The sequence below is a fragment of the Melospiza melodia genome, chromosome 1, assembly GCF_035770615.1.
Source record: "Melospiza melodia melodia isolate bMelMel2 chromosome 1, bMelMel2.pri, whole genome shotgun sequence".
Lineage (NCBI taxonomy): Eukaryota > Metazoa > Chordata > Aves > Passeriformes > Passerellidae > Melospiza > Melospiza melodia.
The window spans coordinates 18,135,165-18,155,124 of record NC_086194.1 but is presented as its reverse complement, the minus strand read 5'-3'; the positions used below and the strand labels follow the sequence as shown (position 1 = coordinate 18,155,124).

The 19,960-nt window shown below is 41.1% G+C and overlaps 1 protein-coding gene across 18 annotated transcripts in view; it reads left to right on the top strand.

Annotated features, from left to right (window-relative positions):
* KIAA1217 (KIAA1217 ortholog) overlaps positions 1–19,960 on the top strand; it is a 335,499-nt gene that overhangs the window by 303,966 nt on the left and 11,573 nt on the right. For all 18 annotated transcript variants that reach the window (XM_063149891.1, XM_063149934.1, XM_063149854.1 and 15 more), the window contains 6 exons: positions 4,773–4,948; positions 11,352–11,482; positions 11,716–11,863; positions 13,766–14,261; positions 15,068–15,248; positions 19,684–19,838. In XM_063149891.1, coding sequence (XP_063005961.1) covers positions 4,773–4,948; positions 11,352–11,482; positions 11,716–11,863; positions 13,766–14,261; positions 15,068–15,248; positions 19,684–19,838 — 1,287 coding nt within the window. The remainder of the gene's footprint in view (positions 1–4,772; positions 4,949–11,351; positions 11,483–11,715; positions 11,864–13,765; positions 14,262–15,067; positions 15,249–19,683; positions 19,839–19,960) is intronic.

The following is a 19,960-nucleotide window of genomic DNA, read 5'->3' as shown; positions in this document are numbered from 1 at the left end:
TTCCCACAGGGCTGCCCACCAAGGAGGTGGCATTTCCCTGGCTGAGCTTTGTCTCCATGGCCCTGCCTGGGGCAGAAGCCTTGCTTGTGATCAGGCATAACATTGTGGCACACAGGAGTGAAGGAATTTCTACCATCTGCACAAATCAATGCTGCCAAGGAGGTCTTGAGAAGGGAAAAAGGACATATCCCTAGTGTGCTCATTAACTCTGGCTAGCTTCCCTTAATTCAGAAATTATAGCAAACTTGGTGCATTGAGCTAGTGGGAAGTTGAGAAATTTTGATAGTCAGTTGGAAGAACCTGTAGCTCAAGGGAAACTTTGGTATGTTACACATAAATTCCATTGATGAGAGTTTCTGTCATGGCATTCCTGAGCTATTTTGAAAAAAAGCTCACAGTTTGTAGGGCAGCAAGTGAAACAGGCAGTGTTTTAAACTGAAGAGTGTTGCAATATCACATTTTAAATTATATACTTTGTGCTACGTTTTTTCAAAAATAATTGTAAGTAGAAGGAAAAAGTATTTTTTCTGGTTTCCCAGATTGTTTTCATTTCATGTTTGACAGTGCTTCCTATTTTTCAATTTCACTGTTTCTCCTGGTCTGGCAGTCAGTTTGTTCCTGTTTGTGTGAATTTTTTATGCAGTGACAGACTAGAAGAAACACTTCAGAAAAATACAGGCACAAAATTTGGCAGGATAACTAAGAAACAGGAACAGGATATAAAACTGTGTTTAATAATGTCTATTGTTTAATTTTCAATTGATGTTACCACTGTAAGTTCATACTAATTTTCTTAATAGAATCAGAGAAATGCATGATAGAAAAAACCCATTAATTTTTGTATCCTTTGTTTGTGCTGGCAAAATCTTTTTAAACCATATCCAGCAGCAATGGATTCAGATGTATTGATTCACACACCAGATAAACATATATTGTGAGATGCCACCAAAATGTTTAGATGTGGTTGGATTTTCAACAGAGATCCTTGGCACACATACATTTACCTCATGGCTGTTGCTAGAGGCTGTGTACACTTCTTGCTACTACACTTGCATGTTCTAAGTGCTCTGATTTTCAGAGACATTCAGGACAGACTCATTTCATGGTGCTCTGGAGTTTTCCTCAGTGCCAGAGATGGGCTGTAACCCAGCCTTTGTCCTGAATGGATTTGCCGCTGGTAACAACCGAGTCCATGATGACTTAGTGGGGTTGTTCATTCTGTGCTCCCAGGTATTGAGAGCTCTTAGTACTGGGTTTGAACCAAGCCTTGGATATATGTGCATGGTTTATATCATTATTTTATATGTGCACTGGATTTTTTGGCTACTCCTTTCCTTTAACTGAACTCACTTTAAGGGAACACAGTTAGACATGATTAATGTTCCCCATTAGGAACGTGTGTGCATGCATGCTTTTCCTTCACTCAGTGAACTGTTTGCAGGGAAGTGAGTGCTGCAGAAAGGACAGAAAATGTAATAACACTGTCATAAATGGTATGATACTCAGTTTCATGAGTGTAACTTTGAATTAGAAATTAATATATATTTGAGCTGCATTATAGAACTGGAGCTGCTAGCTTTAATCAGTGTATGGTGACAAATTTCAGAGCTAGATACTTAGATTCTGCAAGGTGCTGAGCTGCAGGCAGCCAGCTCCTGTATGTGGCTATGCCCTGGAGTTCATGGAGAGGTGGGAGATACCACTGGGCAGGTCATGCTTGTCTCCTAATGAGGAGCAGGGTTGTGAATTAATACTTGATTTTCTAGTTACCTGTCTCATAGATAATAGATAATAATTGGTTCAATTATTATCTGGTTATCAGATAATAATTGAACTGGTTATCAGATTATGCTTGGAGTGGGTACCAGAGGCAGAGCTGGTGTGAGAACAGTAACAAATAATGGCTGAAGCACAAGATGAAGAGGGGCAAGGAAGGTATCTGGAGAAATTGGTGAGGCTGAAAGTGAGAACCAAGGGTAAAGAATGTATGAGAGATGCGAGAATTCAAAAAAAGCATGCTAAATTCTGTATGAATGCTGCTTGCAGTTATAAGGTGAGGTAACTCAAATTAGCAAGAAATTGCCATTTGTTGGTGACAGGAAAGCCTGCATTGGTTTTCCTTACTTTTAGTACATGCCTTTAGAACTTCAGTACTGCTTCAAGAAAGACTCTTCAAGAATGAATGTTTAAGATTGTTTATTTGGCTTGTTTTCAAGCAAGCTTATAGTACAAAGGTTCTGTTTTGTGGAACCAGAATAACTGTGGCAGATCCATAAAACATCTTTTCATTGAGATGGTGGAGCAGAGGTGCTCAGCGGGGCAGATGGGGTGTGCACTTATCCAGGGAGTCTCACATGTGTTTCTGCTGGCAGAAGAAAGGAAAGAATGAAGTTCAGTTCCAGAGCACAGAGGTAAATGTGATGGCCAGAGACTCCCTTCTCCTTCTTGCTCCTGCTCTCCCTGACTCATGCTGTCCTTTGGCTGCTGACTGACACAATTGCTCCCCTCCCACAGTTCTTTCTTTTGTCTCTCTGAACCCATATGTACTTCTCCCTTCTCATCTTTTGACCCTGTTCCCCAGGCATGAACAAACTCAGGTTTTCTATAACTTGCCAATTATTGCATGAATTTTCATAGAAATAGTAAAAACATTTCTTTGATACCAAGATTGAGTCATGTTCCAAAATTAAAGAGCTCACTCCGAACTCTGAGGTTTGGGAGTCCTCAACATACAAGATTTTTTGAAATCGTATTGTGTTACATTTTTATTCCCTGTCCTCATTATCAGAAATAGATGAACTTTTATGACTGAAACTTCCTGGTATTGTTCAAGCACTTAATAAATGGAGGTGACAAACACCTTAGCTGTACACATCACCACAATAAATATAGCTTCTCTACATACCCCCATAATAGGAAAAACCATGTGCCTGCCATTTTACAACCTCACGCACTCACACATACTCAGTTTTGCTGTTAGTGGAAGTCCCTTTTACCAGCTGAGGAACATCAAGGACTTAAATTCTGGACACCTGAGACTAAAGTCTAACTTTATTACTGACCTTCTCACTGACCTCGGATCAGATATTTTACAGATTCTAACTCACTTCCATGTATCAAGTTTCCCCACTTTTTAAAGAGCTGGGAATAAATTGTGTGACTGAAGTGTTACATGCTCATTCACCCATTTATTCATTCATTTAGGTTTTCCTACTTGAAAATATGACACAATGAAAGAGGTGTGTATCTCAAATAGTTGTGCTGGCCTTGCAGTAAGAGATTTTAATTTGTCAAATCCAAACATTAATCCAGTCATGGGGAAAATACACATACAAAATACATACTGTCTTCAGAATAATCTAGATGTTGTTTATATAGTTCTGGGCTGTTGAAATGTTTTTCAGCTTCATTTTTTCAGTAATTGCTGACACGTCTCTTCAGCTGAATTTTGAGCTAACTCCTCCTGCTTGTAACAGCTCAGATTTCACACACACACACCCCTGCAGTGAGGTGTTACCCTCCCTCTCATCACAGTTGTGAGTAAGAGAGTCAGGCGCAGGGACTGAAGAGTCATGAGTGAGGAACTGAGTTTGTTTCTCTCATGCCCATTGGTTGGAAAGAATTGTCTCTGCTAAGGCACTTTTTTTTTTTTATTCTCATGAATTTTCTGAAATAGATTTTAAAGAAGGCTTACTACATTATACTGTGTTATAGGTATCCTATTTTTGTGATTCTTCCTGTTAGGTCATGGGTTTATTTTGTGTGTTAAATGTGATTTGGCTGTTAAGCCTGGATGTTTAGAAGACAGCTGACAGTTCAAGTGCTAGTTTTAAAATGGGAATTTTGTCCCCAATTAACATGGGTGTTTTTTAAAAATCTTACAGTATGAAATGACTCCTGGGCTAACAGAGTTGTGTTCATGTTGCCTGTATCCTAAAGCTGTGACTAGGTGGAATCCTGCTTATCACTTTGAATCTTGTGATTTGCCTAACAGACTTAAACAGGTTTGGTATGTGAGCATGGCTCATAGCTGCTCCAGGGCAACCCACAGAAGAGTGCAGCCTAGTTTGCCTTCTTGCCTTTGTTTTGCTCTGTGAGCTTACTATCAGCAAGACAATGAATGCTTTCGTTATTTAACATCGGGCTAAGACAAGAAAGAAGGTGTGACTTGAGGTTCTCAGAAAATCGCCATATTGTAAAGGGGGGTTTTTCTGGTGGGTAAAGGAGGTTTTATGTATTGCAGGTGAGCTGTATGCCTGTACCAAATTACACCACATGTTACAGTCCTTCCTCTGCCACTTGAGAGACTGAAAACCTCCATTCTGAAAACAGCAGTGCATTCCAGCCATGACATTAATGTGTGGGATTATCCACTAGGCACGTATGGGCTGTGGGATGCATGAGCTTGTGAGATAGATGGAAAGTGGAAGTCAAGCATCCAGCATTCTCATGAGATGCAATTAATTCTTGATTCATATTGAACCAAGCAGAATAAAGGGGCCACAATCCTTGCAGAATTTATGCATTGAAGGTGATATACTGATCCCAACATCTCCAACATCTTTTGTTTATCAGTTTGGAACTGGAAGTTATATATATTTATACATGGAGTAATGTTTATAGGTACGGCTAAAGAAGGAAAGGAGAAGGTAAAAACACTCACTCACTGTAGGATGGTGTTTATCCCAACTTTCTGAGCTCTGCAGTGTATTCTTTTGCCAGGAATGTCAGTCAAGCAGGAAAAATTGAAGTTGATTTCTTTTGTGCAACAGCTGCAGAACCAGGAGATGCTGAGGGCAATGGTGAAGAAAGCAGAGCTAGAAATCAATGGCAAAGTGATCGAAACAGTGAAGAGGCTTGAAGATCCTGTGCAGCGACAGCGCAACCTGGTGGAACAAGAGAGGCAGAAATACCTCAGCGAGGAGGAAAAGATTGTAAAGAAGCTATGGTGGGTTGAGAAACCTCTTCAAATTTATTGCTTTTGCCTGTCTTTTTCTTCCATAGAGTAGAAACTTTTACCACTGTTTTCAGGTAAATTGCATTTGTATATGGTGTTTTAGCTATGTGTCCTTGCTGTGTATCACATTGGCTGTGTGTGTGTTGTTCAGCTCACTGGTCCTGACTGGGAGTCCTTCTCTGCACAGCCCACTGGGTAAATCCCAGCAGCACCAAGAGTTTCAACCTCTTCAGAAGTCCCCTGTAAAGGGAGGGATGCCTGTAAGGACTGTGCCCACCCCTGTGTTCTGAAAGCCTCCCTCTACCCTAGTTCTCCCCTTCAGCCTTATGTATTATGCTTTAGGGAAGGAGGGAGAAATTTCCTGAAGAGCAGAGGGATTCAAAGGAAGATAATGAGTTTGGCTTTAAGTACAAAAATTGCATTTCAATACTAAGTGCTTTGGCTACTGCAGGGGAGAGGTGGGGGAAGCTCAAAAAGAGGAGTGAAGTTTTTAATTACAGTCCTCAATGCCAGTCCTTGTCTAAAATGAACTCACTGAGGTTTCCATCTGCTTAACTGGGTACCTTATTTTGTTGTTATGTAAAGGGCCTTTGGAAGATTCTGGATTCTGGATTTTTTTCCCCAGAACTTTGGCCCACCAAGACTGGTGGGATCAAGTAATTTGGTTTAGTTCAGGGTCAGCAGGAGACAAGATAAAGCTGAAATTAATAAACAGTTTAACTAATTCTAACACTCACATTTGTAAGATGTTATATAACTAATTATTTCTCATTGCTGCATTTATCTCACACCTGAAGAATTGCTTCATAATAAGGAAAAAATTTATAGTCAGCTTGTCAGGAAATTATAACTGAAGTGCCATAAAGTACAGATCCTGACAGCTGAAGAGAGTAAATCCTTCCTGTTGATCAATAAGTTGTCAGATTAATACTTCTTGTAATAAAAAGGTGCATTTGTAAAGAGAAGGTTGGGTGTTATTAAGGGAGAGTCCCGTGAAGAAGGGTTGAATGTGCAATAATGCTGGTGTAATTAATCCTCTCAGCTGGTTTGTAGCCTTAGGTAATGACCTCACTTTACTCCTGTGTACCTCATTGCCAAGTTCCTGGATTGTCTGATCTCTATGGAAAGAGCAGTTTGTGTGGTGGCTGTTTATGGCATTGCCTCATAAAATGGATACAGAGTGAGGTCAAGTGCCAGTGTCATTCTCTGCTACAGCTGTTCATTAAGGACAGGACTTGGATTGCAATGGTTCTGTTTTACCAGGTTTTGGAGGTTTTCCTATTCCCAGAGTTTCTGCTACTTCTGTGCTACTTCATTTGTTAAAGTTACAGGAAAATTTCTTAAATTGTTCAAATGTTACTTCACCTCTTTTAGAGATGCTAGAAACAAACATTTACTTTTAATCAGTTGTGTCCAATGAGGTTTCTTTGTCATGTATTTGCTCATTTGTAGGGTCAGACCTGAAAGAAAAGCACATCTGACAACAATAATTTCAACAGCTGATGGCTGTTCATAGTAAGAGCATACAGCACAAAATTACACATCAAATGTCACTGACATTACTGAGAAAAAGGTTAATATTCTTTATAGGCATTTACAACTAAACTGATCCCACTGCAGATATACAAACAAATGCAAAGCAACAGGGCATAAAAATTGTCATTTTTAGGATTTCAACTGTCACCCTCTTGATCTTTCCTAAATCATAAGACTAAATCAGTAGACTGTCTTCATGTGAGACACTGGAGCCTAAGGATTACTGCAATACTCACAAAAGTGTATTTACCACTCTTAGGTGGTAAATCTTAGCTTAAAAAGTCCTTCCTTCTGCAACTGAAGATTATTGCTTGAGCAGGGAGGTTGGACCCGGTGACCCACTGTGGTGCCTTCCAACCTTACCCATTCTGTGATTCTGTGAAATAAGGAAATAAACATATTGGCAGTTTCATGGGGCAAACAACAGAAATGTTGGTTTCAAAGCAAGCATTCTGTTGAGCAGAAAGCTTGCTCAACAAATTCATAATGGTGCCTACAAAAGTGTGCCCATGTGTGTCACAACTGTAGCAGGATTACAGTTCAGAAGGTATCTAATGAAACCTGTTAAACATAGTGACAGTAAAATACACTGAATTAAATGTGTATTTAATTTTTTAAATTAGGTTTATTTATTACCTAATTTATTTAATTAGGTTTTTTTCAATCTAGTCTTTTGACTCAGCATTAGAGGTGTTATATATAGCACTTGTAGATACTAGATTTAAGATTTACCAGATCAAGGACAAATGATGATGTTCTGATACATTGAGTAATGAAGTATATATGTCATAACAAGCATGGTAGATGTGTGGCCACTCAATATTGTACCTTTTAACCACTTTAATAAAGGGAGTTATAAGCACAGTATTTAAATTGTAGCCACATCCAATCTGTTCAATTGGATACAATCCATAGTAGCTTACAATTTATACTTTGTTAGGAGAAGTATCAGATTTTTTTAAATAATAGTAACCATGCTCCATGAAAGCAAAACTTCACTTGGGCAATCTGGGAGAACTACTAGTAGCAGATATTTGGGAAAGTGTATCAGAAGAATCTCTTTTGTTTGTTTTTGAATTGTTCATCTCTCTTAAATAATGGACAGCAGAATATTCACCCTTGCCATGCTAGTCATTATGTTATAGACACTCCCTTTTACTCCACTCATGCCTTTTCCAGCCCGGGAAGTCTCAGTCTGCTTAGTTAACCTTCTAGAAGCCTTTCTCTACATTTCATCATCCTCTTGTCTTTCTCTTTGCCCTTTCTAGCTCTGGTGCACAGCTGTGGATGGGGATGGGAGACAGGAGAGCCCTGCAGCAGCTTTGTCTGATGGAGGCACACCGTGACCTCATGCATGGTGTGATCTCCCTGTCCTCATGTGCCACAGGAGCTTTGCATTAAATATCCAACATCTCACTCACAGTGGATGACCATCAGTTCTAAGGTCATCACTGTATATAAAACCTTAGGGTTTTGGGAAGGTATTGGTTTTAGGTGGGGTTGATTTTGGTTTTATTTCTCCTCTTCATTTTACAGGTATTAGGAGGTAATTTCATCTTTGATGTTTTCTGGTCAGTTAGTACCACATGGCCCATCTGCAGTCCTGTGCAGCCACCTTTCATTTGCATTTCCCTGAATAATATAGTAGCCTTTTGAGATTTTTTTTTTTTTGTTATATTATTAATCCTTTTTTTTCCTAAATTATTTATAGTATGTTGAAAAGCACCAACGCTAGCAGTGGTCCCTGCGGAACCCACCAGCAAAGTACATTCATTGAGTTAGCTGTTCATTGATCCCTTATCTTTACTTCAGTGCTTTACCCGTGAAATTATTTCCTCTTGTCCCATGGCAGCTTTGCATTCTTGAAAGCTTTTCCTCAAACACCTTGCTGAAAGCCTTTTGCAGTATACTTTGTCCCCAAACTTCTGTTGTTTGTGGATTTGTGAGACTTACCTTCATTTTACACAAGCCATGTTAATTCCTACCTAACACAGCAAATTTATCCATTGTTCATTGATTCTTTATTGTTTATTCTGTATTTTGATACCTATCCATCATACGTGTCTAAGTGCCAGTGTCACTAGAATACAGTTCCCAGAATATCTCCATACCATTAAAAATTTTTTATTTGTATAATTTGTTACACTTTCCACTAATCTGGTTCCAAAGCAATTTTATTCAAGAAGTTAGATGCTTATTGTTAATAGTTCAGCTGTTTCAACCTCAAGTTGCTATAGAACTCCTGGGCAAATGCAATCTGGTCTGGGTGATTTGTTACCACTCATTTTGTCAGATGTTTTGTAGCCTGTTCTACTGATACTGCAGTCTGAGGCAGATCCTCTGAAGCTTCTTTTTGCCTGAAGAAAGATCTCAGCACAAGAGTTGCCTCAGTGTAGAATATAGATGCAGAAAAATTGTTTATCTTATATCAGCCTTCTGAAACTGCATCAATGTGCATGTCTGGCTAGTTTGCTCAGGCCAATCTGTAAAGCATTCTTTCCTCCAGTGAGAGAAGAGAAATTCTAGAGACCACCAAATCTGTTTCAGTCTTTGGGTTCTAAGGGATGAAGTTTATTTTCCCTTGCAGTTAGCAAAATGAAGCAGTGCGATGTGGTCCTGGGTAATTTTAGGATCACTTGTCTTGTTTGACAGTATATGGAATCAAGGGGATTTTTGATGACCCTTCCATTTCTGCTCAAAGAACAAAGGGGAAAGTGGGCCACTGTCAGCTACCTCAAAGTCCTTCAAACATTGTAATATTGTTCTTTGTTTTCCTTTCTCTTCTCTCTACACATGAACAAATTTAAGCATCTTTCTTTATCTGTTTTAGTGCCTGGTAGATGTAAATATTTGAGAAGCTGCTTTTCCAGTGCTGATCTACAAAAGGGAGGAGGGATACCCCATGATTCCCAAAGCAGCACTGTCCAGCCTCAGTGCCAATACCAGGGCACCAGGGCTAGGGAGAATGCATGACTGCAGAGCACTGTCCTGCAGGGTAGGAGCCTTTGCCTTAGTGACAGTGACAGCAGGCCACATTCTTCCTCCAGTTCTGCTAGAGTGTGTCTGTGCCCCTTATTGCAAAGACAGAGACAGCAGATACCTGCATTTTAGCAGTGTCTGCCACTGAAAAAACACCTTTAGAAGTGTTCCCTTGCTGCCATCGTGTGGTCCAGTGAATTGTTTCCTGCAAACCTGCTTGTGTTGGGAGGAACTGCGACTCCCACAGCCTTCTGAAGGCAGAGGCATTGGGAAAAGTGGTCTGAAAGTGGGAACAGGATCATTTACCTCCCCTTGTTTGCGATCTCTGTTCAGACACAGCTTATGATTCTCGATTCAAAGTAATTTTTTAGTTTCTAAAGTTCTTAGTTTTGGATTGAAATGAACTCTTTGCTGTGCATGCTTAATGTTCAGATGCTGCTCCTGCTTCTGTTCCTCTGAGTATGAGAAATACTGTTTGTTGTGTTGCCATGGATTGTTCTTAGGACTGTGCTTCTGATTTAAACAGACCTACATGTACAGTAGTGCTGTAAGGAATTTTCTTTATTTTTATCCCATTACTGGCCACCTACTTTTCTTCCCCATTGAGATGGGCCTGGGAAATGCCTGGCGTTGCATGGCAGTGCACGGGAAATATGTGGAAATGCAAGACTTGCAGATGGTGCAGAGAGCAGGCTTTTCCCACCCCTTTCCTGGCAATCCTCTTGTACCTTGATTCTTTTACAGCAATTGCAAAACTGATCCCTGATGGATGAGAAAAGTTATGCGCAATATTAGGTTAAAATGAGTGGCTGATTTGTCAGTTCAGAGTTTCCATTGCAATTTTTTCTGTCTGCATTAAGATAGATTGATTTGTGCATTAATCTGCACAAATTAAAATGCTTCCTAGAATATTCCTGTGAGTAAATTTGGTATCTTAATAGAAGTGAATTTCTCCTAGATATTCAAGAGATTATCTTTTTCAGGTGTTTGCATGGGTATTTGTGTAGCTGCCCATAAAGCATCTCAGGGTTGGGCTTTTTTGGCAAAATTTTATGTAGCTGTGGAAAACTCCAGCTAAAGCAGTGTTGTCTCGAGTTCAAATGGGAAGAAGTGGTTCCTTCCCAAGCAAAAACAGAGTTTATGTGTCTCAAGTATTGCAAATTTTTATGTGAAGTATAAGAAGATTGGAAAAAATTTTGGGAAAGATGAGAAGGGAGCACCAGATGGAGCTGGAGTGAGCACAGAATGGCAGTGGTTGGAAAAAACATCTGAAGTGATTCACTCTTAAATCCAAGTGCTGAGCAAGAGCTGCACACAATGCACACTTGCTGTTTCAGTCTGGCTGTTCATAAAAACAGCATCCTGTGTCCTGTCAGATAAACAAGTACCTGGCAGATAAACAAGGTTGTATCAAGAGGCTTTTGGTGCCAGGTTTTGGGTTGTTTCTTAACTGTTGGGCATTCCTCTGTGTGTCATCAACAAAGAGAAAACACAAGGTGCAAACCAGTACTGGATGTAGTGGCACAGTGTCTATCCCCTTGGAGCACTTGTGTCCCCTGAGGGCTGCTGGCTGTTCCTGTGTTTCACCAGCCCACCTGCCCTTTGTAGCACAGCTGCCCTGAGGTCAAGATCTCTGCACATTGCAGCCTGTCACAGGAATCAATGACTTGGGGTAGCTGCAAGCCTGTTCCTGTGCTGTGAGTGTCCAGCATTCTCACCTCCCCTCATGGTGTCCTGTCATTTGTTTAGCCTGTGGTGTCAGATGTAAGGGGGCCACAGTTGAAGTTTCTGGTTTAGTTTACTCCATTAGTTTACATATATTTGCTTGCAATATGAAAGTCCTGCCTAAATTGTCTGTCCATGTTATTTCTTCTGCCAGTGAGCTGGAGACATTTGTTGAAGACCTGAAGAAGGACTCTGCTGCTTCCAGCAAGGCAGTTACACTGAAGGATGTTGAAGATGGAGCCTTTCTTTTGCGTCAAGTGGGAGAAGCTGTTGCTACCCTGAAAGGTATGTACTTTTCCTTTTTACTTGTGTTTCTTTTCCTTTAACCACACAGAACAGTTTTGCCTTTGATCTGGAGGCATTAACTTTCAAAAAGATTTAAAGCTGGGATTAGGGAGCATGCTGCATGGCCCCTGGAGAGAGATAGACATTCAAGTAATTGACATTCACCCAATCATCTTTTACTGCCCAGGGCTCTCATAATTTCCTCCTCAGCCTCACAATTGTTTTCCTTGCAGGAGAGTTCCCCACATTGCAGAACAAAATGCGAGCGATCCTGCGGATCGAGGTGGAAGCTGTGAGGTTCCTGAAGGAGGAGCCCCACAAGCTGGACAGCCTGCTCAAACGAGTGCGCAGCATGACCGATGTCCTCACCGTGCTCAGGAGGTGACTTCTTTTCTTTTCTTTTCTTTTCTTTTCTTTTCTTTTCTTTTCTTTTCTTTTCTTTTCTTTTCTTTTCTTTTCTTTTCTTTTCTTTTCTTTTCTTTTCTTTTCTTTTCTTTTCTTTTCTTTTCTTTTCTTTTCTTTTCTTTTCTTTTCTTTTCTTTTCTTTTCTTTTCCTTTTCTTTTCTTTTCTTTTCTTTTCTTTTCTTTTCTTTTCTTTTCTTTTCTTTGCTTTGCTTTGCTTTGCTTTGCTTTGCTTTGCTTTGCTTTGCTTTGCTTTGCTTTGCTTTGCTTTGCTTTGCTTTGCTTTGCTTTGCTTTTTTCTTAAAGAATTTTTCCTCAAGCAGGGCTGAAACAGCTTTTGGGTTTGTGGTCTCCCCCTCGCCCATGGCAAATGTGAGAAATTCAGCTTGCTTGCAGTATCTATAGATTAATCTTAAAGCCTTCTCAAGGGAAATCAAATTAGCCTTTGCTGTGCTCTATGCAGTGAGTCCAACAGCCTCAGTCACTGAGATCTCACAATTGAGACTAGATGCCTCTCAGGTCAGCATTTCCAGATCTGGGAAGTGCCTGGATGAGAGAACTTACAGTGGCAACAGTCTCATACCTGAGCTAATTAACTTTAGGTGTTTACAGCAATTTAAACTAACAGAAACATTCTCTGACACTGAAAGGTTCATTCTCTAAAAGGTAACAGTAAGAAATAAAATAGGAAATTAGTGTAAGTGGGTAAAGTTATTCCAAAATTTCTGAAAGAATAGGCTTCAAATTCTTTTTCTCTTTTTTGCAAGGAAGATGCATTAGAGAAAGCAGAAATAGTAGATAAAGATTAATGTCCACTAAGTGCCAGTGTTTAGCCATGTTTGTCAGAATATCTGAACAGCAAATAATTGCTGATTTAACTCAATGGACATTGGGTTTGATTCCTGCTCAAAACTGCAAGTGGTGGTGGTCTCAGTTTTAGTTCAATTACAGGAAAATGTAAATCATGAGCCTGTTGTCACTACCATTATTGTAAGGAATGTAGTGTTGCCAGTGTTTCTATATTTCCTGGAGCATATGTAAAATGGATTTGGCAATACTGGCAGATGGATAAAATGGTTTATGTAACAAGTTTTCTAAGAGCCATTTCTTATTTTTCCACGCAGACAAATGTCTATATCCTTTCATATTAGTTTCTTTTCTTAAAAATTATTACATTTATTTCCTGTCTTGCAAAGAAAAATAGAACAATAAGCTATGCATACCAAAGTTTTACCAAATTTTTTGCAGCAAAATTGCATATTAAGCCTCATGAAGTCTGTTTCAATTATGGGAAAACTCATGGCATTTGATGGCTTGCAACACTCAGAAGCTCAGACATTTCACAGCTAGCTGCCAGAAATAGTTGCTTCTTTATGTCCTCAGCTCATCCTACCCCACACTCTTGACAGGAAAGACCTTTATGTGATGCAGAACCTTCATTTGAAGCTCTGTTTTGACAATGTGCCAGACTGCTGCCTCTCATTATATGTAGCTTCACTTTACTGTGCTTCTAGTGCAGGAACATCTTATTTAGCTAGATACATTGTATACAGTTTAATCAACTGATTTTCATTCTCACTCTAAAATCATCGCACTGTAACTCCTGGTTTGGTGAGAAACTGCCAGTACATCACTGAAGGTTTGTAAGCACCTTAGAAGGCAAAACCATCCGAGTTAGAGTAGCCTCTTTAAAATTCTGAGCTCCTGGCCCTGAGAGAAAGCTATAAAATCATACAGCTGAGGGCATCAGGGAAATAAAAAGCCACTATTTTGATTGTTTAGATTTTGGTGCTTTTTCTTTGCAAGAGTTGATTGTTGCATATTGCTCCTGACTGGCCTGTGTGCTCACCCTGTGCTGTTGTGTTCCATTTGGCTGGGCAGACACGTTACAGAAGGACTGCTGAGGGGTGTGGATCCATCCCAAGCCGTGCAATACTCTGCCATGGAAAAGCCCACTGCAGCTGACATTCTGAAAAACCAAGAGGAGCACAAGCCCACGCAGGGACACGCACAGCAAACCCTCCCAGCAGTCCCATCCGAGTCCCAGGTGTCGTCAGTCAAGTCAGAAGTCATCCCCTTCTCATCCATGACCGTCCACCACGTGCAGAGCTCTCCTGTTGTCATGCACCAGTCCCAGCACTCGGCAGCCCTGGTGCCCCACGCCCAGGGCTCTCCTTCTGCAGGCTCTCACAGTGATGCTGTGCCCACATCTGGACACCCCTCAGCCAGCCCAGCCCCGCCAGAGCCCACGGCAGGAGCCCAGCCCACAGCAGCCACACCAGCAGCACAGGTCTCTGTCAATGGCAGCACCATGCAAAGCCTTTTCATTGAGGAAATTCACAGTGCAAGTAGCAGAAATCGAGCTGTATCAATTGAGGTACGGTGTATTCCACTCAACCAGCTGTCCTCTCTCTGGGTCTGAGCTCCCAGTCTCACTCTTGAGGCTGCAGGTGGGACTTTTCAAATGCATTCTGGGGCTTTATGTACTTAACCCCTAATTGCACTGTACTTCTGAAGATACCCTCTGATTTTGTCCCTGCTCATTGCAGAAGGGTTGGACTAGGTGTCCTGTAAAGGTCCCTTACTACCCAAATTATTATATGATTTTAAATGCAACAGAAAAAGTACATGTAACCAAAATTAGGTAACTGTGTTTTTAAAATTATCTTTATTGAAAAAAAATCAGAATTCTATTTTATCAATTTTAGAATACCTTATTTTTGATCAATAGCATATAATTCTCTGGCAACACTTGCATACGTGGATTTCATTCACTCTTTAAATCTCCATATCCATTACTATGGAGAAGTAAAAGTGAAAGAGTGTGAAGCTCCAGTGGTTTCCAGTGGGAAAACCCAGAGGTGAACTGCTGTGGCTTATTAGAGACAGGCACTTTAATCACCAGTGTGATGTAGTAAGGCAGAGACCCAGATTTAAATTTGGCCTTTGTTCCTTTAGTGAGCAGTGCCCACTGTCAGTCTGCCATGTGTTTGTGTCAATTCTAGCACAGTACAAGTCAGAACAGTGTGCAATTACTGTTCATGTATTTCCTTTAGTTGCTGACTAGAATTGAAAGAATCTATCCATACTGACCTGTAATGTTTACACATGGAATTTATTTTTAAGTAAGTGATCACAATGGAAATCAGGAAAATAAATAGATGCTTTACTGATTTTGTCTAGAAAGCTGAAAAGAAGTGGGAAGAGAAAAGACAAAACCTTGATCACTATAATGGAAAGGAATTTGAAAAGCTCTTGGAAGAGGCCCAGGCCAATATAATGAAGTCCATTCCTAACCTGGAGATGCCTCCCCAGCCAGCAGCCCTGCCTAAAGGAGATGCAGCAGAAAAGCTAGAAGTGTCAGGTAAGGTTTGCTAGAGTAAATGGGGCTAAAGAATTGCATATCTGGAAAGGGGAGGTTATTTTTCCTACCTTCTAGAATGTTTTCAGTTTATAGATTGCTGTAATCTTGAGGAAGGACAAAACAATCTCTGAATACACAAAAATGTGCTTTAAAAAGCAAGAATAACTTGCTGTGTATGGATAGAACAGTGGTAAAAACTGGCAATTGCAAGGAAGATCCAGGTTAGGCATTAGGAAAATATCATAAAGATAAGGCAAGTGAAGCACTGAAGCTGCATGAGGCAGTGAGGAGGATGGAAGGTCCCCATTACTGGACAGAATGGTTTAGACTAGCACTGAACTAGAATTACATAGGTAGAGCTACTTAGAGGTAGCAAGATGGTGAGATGTCCTTCCAGTCCTATTTCTTTCGCCATTTAACATACAAATCCATGTCTGAATTTATTCAAAATCCAAGGAGCAAAAAAGATGCCTCAGCCAAACCTTGGATTTATCCCATTAGCCAAACACACATCAGCTGTAAAATTGTTACCCAGCTGCATATGCAAGTCCATCCAGCTCAGTCTCTGACAGGCAATTGCCAATGCTGTGTGTGGGGAGCACAGAACCCACCTGCCTTCTGCAGTCTGCTAGGAGTATTCCAGCACCCCCATGGGATTTCAAAGGGAATGTCCAAATCTCCTCCTCTTCATATCCATTTTGGAACTTTTATCCAGCAATTCCTCTACACTTGTACAATTTGCTTCCTCTTGCTGTGGCAGCAAGCTCCCATCTTGTGAAGGAGCTTTCGTTCATCTTTTTAACTGGTCTCACACCAGCTTCACTGAGTTCCCCAAAGCTCTAATATCCTTCAATTTGGCAAACAACAGCTCTTCATTTCCTTCATAAAATCATGGAGGCAGTGGATAAACCTTTATCATGTCCTGGAGCTCTCCTGGAGTGGGAGTGGGCAGCTCTCCTGCCCCACAGACTTCAAACTGTGAACTTCCAGCCTTTCTGGTCCCTCCATCCAGGCCAGCTGCTCCCTCCCCTAGAGGCTAGATTAATTACCCTCGTTTAACCCCACTTTGTCCTTCTGGAACTCTGGAGGTCAGAGCTGCCTGCTGCACTCAAGGTGTTGGCATGCCAGCGTGGTAAAAAGCTGAAAAACAATGCCCTAGGGGCTGTGCAGACAAATTCATATAGAATTTGGAAGGAGTGTTTTCAGATCCAGCATTTTGTTCTGGGTGTACCTTTGACACTGCCAAGTTTTGTCTTCTTGGATGTTTTGCAACATACATGTTTAAAATAAATTCTGTTGAACCTCATAAAATAATTTTAGAATTCTGGCACCCTTCAGTGAGATTACTGGCTATCAACACTATTAGCTTGTATAATGTGTGGCATAAATAGAAGAAGTCAGTGAAAGTAAGTACCATATGGGTGCAGTGAGCTGTGACATCTTAAAAAGTGCAGAGCACAGTAACTGAGAAGTTTTTAAGTTGCATAGTTAACTAATCCACTTCTAGAGTAACAGTTTTGCACAGTGTGGAGCCAGCAGATTTGAGAACAAGTTTTATGCGATTGAGACATTTGCCTTCTGTTGTGCATAATGAGTCCTGCAATAGTAACATAAATACAGGAACAGCACAACTTTCCCTTAATATCTGATTAAATATCTCACATACCATTCAGCTCTTCTATGACAGGATGAAAAGTTCAGTTCCAGTCTGCTGCAGACTTGAAAAGTGAGCAGCATAGGAAAAGACAGACCATCTATGTACCAATACAATACGTAAAAAAATTTGGCCATAAATGAGCAGAGCTCATTGGCTCAACTGCAGAACCCAGAAAGATCATGTTGCCAGATTGTGTTGTCTCATCCATTCTCCACACAGAACCTCTCCCAGTGAAGAAACTCTTTTTTTGTCTCTGCAAAGCACAAAGCAAAGTAAAATCACACACTTTACACAGTTTTCCACATGACTGTAAACATTTCTTTAATGTCTTGTCTAAGACATGGTATCAAGACTGTTCCATGAAAAATGTTATTTTTTTCCTAGCATGTACATTAGAAATTGGTCTCCTTCATCTCTCTTTGTGCCTTCATATGTGAGAATGCCCTGATTTTTGCAAGTGGTGAGTGATCAGTAACTTCCATTAAAGAGAGTTTATCTGACTGCAGAGTCTGCCTCAAGGCAGGCATTATTACTTTGAAACCTTTTGGATTTGTTTTGGTACAAGTAGAAGTCTTGTGAGAGCAATTAGTTCCCATCTCTCTGTGCCTGTTGAAAAATTCTGCAGTTTAGTGAAACACCTGGTGACAAACAAGTCCCATTTTGTTCACAGAAGTGCTGAGCCCTTTGGCACCAAAGGTTCCATAATGTGAAGGTTTTGTTCATGGGCAGTCTCAGGCCTAGTGAGTTGAATTTGTTCATTTACTCCTTTCTCTTTAAATTTGCCGGAGGGAAAAAAAAACCAGAATAATATCTTCCCTACATTTTTTCCTCTTAGGTTTTTTTTTTCCCTTCCCATTTATATTGGGGAAATATAATTGCTTAGTAAATAGAATAGAAATCCATCTTTGAAGTTTTATGTGCAGCCTAATGTCACTGCACTGACATGAGCAAACCCATGACAGCCTCTCCTTAGTGACTCCAGCTAAAGGATGTGAGAGGGATTAGCCTTCAATAACCAGTGCACCTGCCACACTCAGTGGCAGTATTTCTTGCCTGTGTTTTTATCTCCCATTTTGAGGATGGAAATGGATGAGTGTCTCAGAGATGTGAATGAGATGGTAGGAATCATGTTTTCTTTGTGCCTTCTGTGTCTCTCATCCAACCTTGCACATATTAAGTGTGAGGAAAAACTTGGAATTCTTGCAATCAAGGTCACTACCAGTTTGAGGGTAATGGGTTGTGCCCATTAGAAGGAGTAGGGATTTGCAGAAGCCCTACATCATAGTCTGCTAAAGACCATCTTAGAGAATTACTCTGATTTTACAGCAGAAGTACATTTGATGTAATTAAAAACTGAGTGGTGTGTGTTGACCAAAGAAGTGGTCTAATGTAAAGTGCATCTGGAAATTCACTCCTCTTGCAATCTGGCAAGTGAGTGCCAGATAACCAGGGAGGGAGATAATACAACTGAGCATTTCTTTAAGCTTAAGCAGCTTCAAAGAACATTTGAGCTAAGAAGGAAACAAAGATGAGACTGGGTCAGACAAGGGCTCCATCCAGTCCCCAGGGCTAGCTGGAGTGTTGGAGGAGCCTGACAGAGGCCCAGGAGTGGGCAGTTATGCAGTAATTTCCCCAGAGGGAACACTTAGCCCTAAATAGCTGGGTAATCCCAAAATCAGGATGTTTTGTCTTTCTGGATTATATTTATTCCAGCTATTTATATAACGCTGAGTAGCTGCAGAAAGGTCATTCTTTTGCTCTTGGAAACAAACACTGTAAACAGCAGTGTGAAAACAGAGGCTGTTGCCATATTTATGATGCTTACTCTGTTAGCAGAAACACACAGGGACAGGTCATGAGCTGGGTCATGCTGCTTCTGGAAATAATGCTGTCCAGGGACAGCTGGTGGGGCAGCATCCTCAGGGGCAATGCCAGTTTGAAACTGCTCTTCTCTAGGAAGACTCTCCTCAGAAAGCAAGGGCTGGCTCTGCTTGGCCTTTGCATTTGGTATTTGAATCTTCTTGGCTTAGAAAAACATGTGTAGGGCTCTTATATGGTAATTCAAAGGCAAAACTCTGCATTCCTGGAGTTATGGCAAGTTAAGTGAAAACAAATGCTCCCTAAGAAGAGGAGCAAGTGCAGTTGCCTCTGGTGATCCCCTGCCCTGCTCAGAGATGAGAGGACTCACTGAAATGCGAGGGTGGCGTCTCCAGAGTACTGCTTGCATTTTCGCTCAGCATTTGTGTGAACTTAGCTAGACTGTGTCCAACTATGAGATGGACAGAACTCTTCAGCTCCTTGCACCTTGCCTGCAGCACCTCCCAGGCAGAGCAGAAAGGTGTGCTGGTTGCTTTAGAATTGCTGAGAGCAACGAGAAGCCTCCAGGTCTCATTGTCTCCATGTCAGTGGCCTTGCTCTCAAAGGAGGCTGGGGGGCCCTGTCTGTAAGAGGCACCCAGAGCCTGTGCCTTACCTGATCCTGCACACTGTGCTCTGCTCTCCCACTTGTACAGCAATGGCTACACCCACATACAGTGGCCTAAAGGAGAGGAGTTTTGCTGAAAAATTCTGGGGGAAGTGATCGGGTTTCTCTGTGCAAGGACAGCACTGTTTACTTTCATTCCAAGTTACATTGAATACCAAGTGTGATTCTGTTCATGCATTCAGCAACAGAACCTTTTTTCAGACATTTTTTTCCTTTCCAGTTGAGACAGGTATGCAAATACTGTTTTCCTCTCCTTGCCCTATGCTTACTTTGTGCTGCTCTGTTTACCTGCAGAAGAAGCTGCTGATGGAGAGCAGGATAATGAGAAGCTGAGCAAGTCTCCACCTCCTCCACCTCCACGGCGCAGTTACCTGCCAGGCTCAGGACTGACCACAGCCAGATCAGGAGATGTCATCTACACAGCCAGGAAAGAGGCTGCTGCCCTCAAGGTTTGCTGATTCACACTCTAGGCAGCCAGACTCCTGAGGAGAGGTGGGGAAAGAGACAAGACACAGGCTTGGGCCTATAAACCACAAAATAAGTTGAGGCAGAGCTGTGTCCTGGAGAGCTA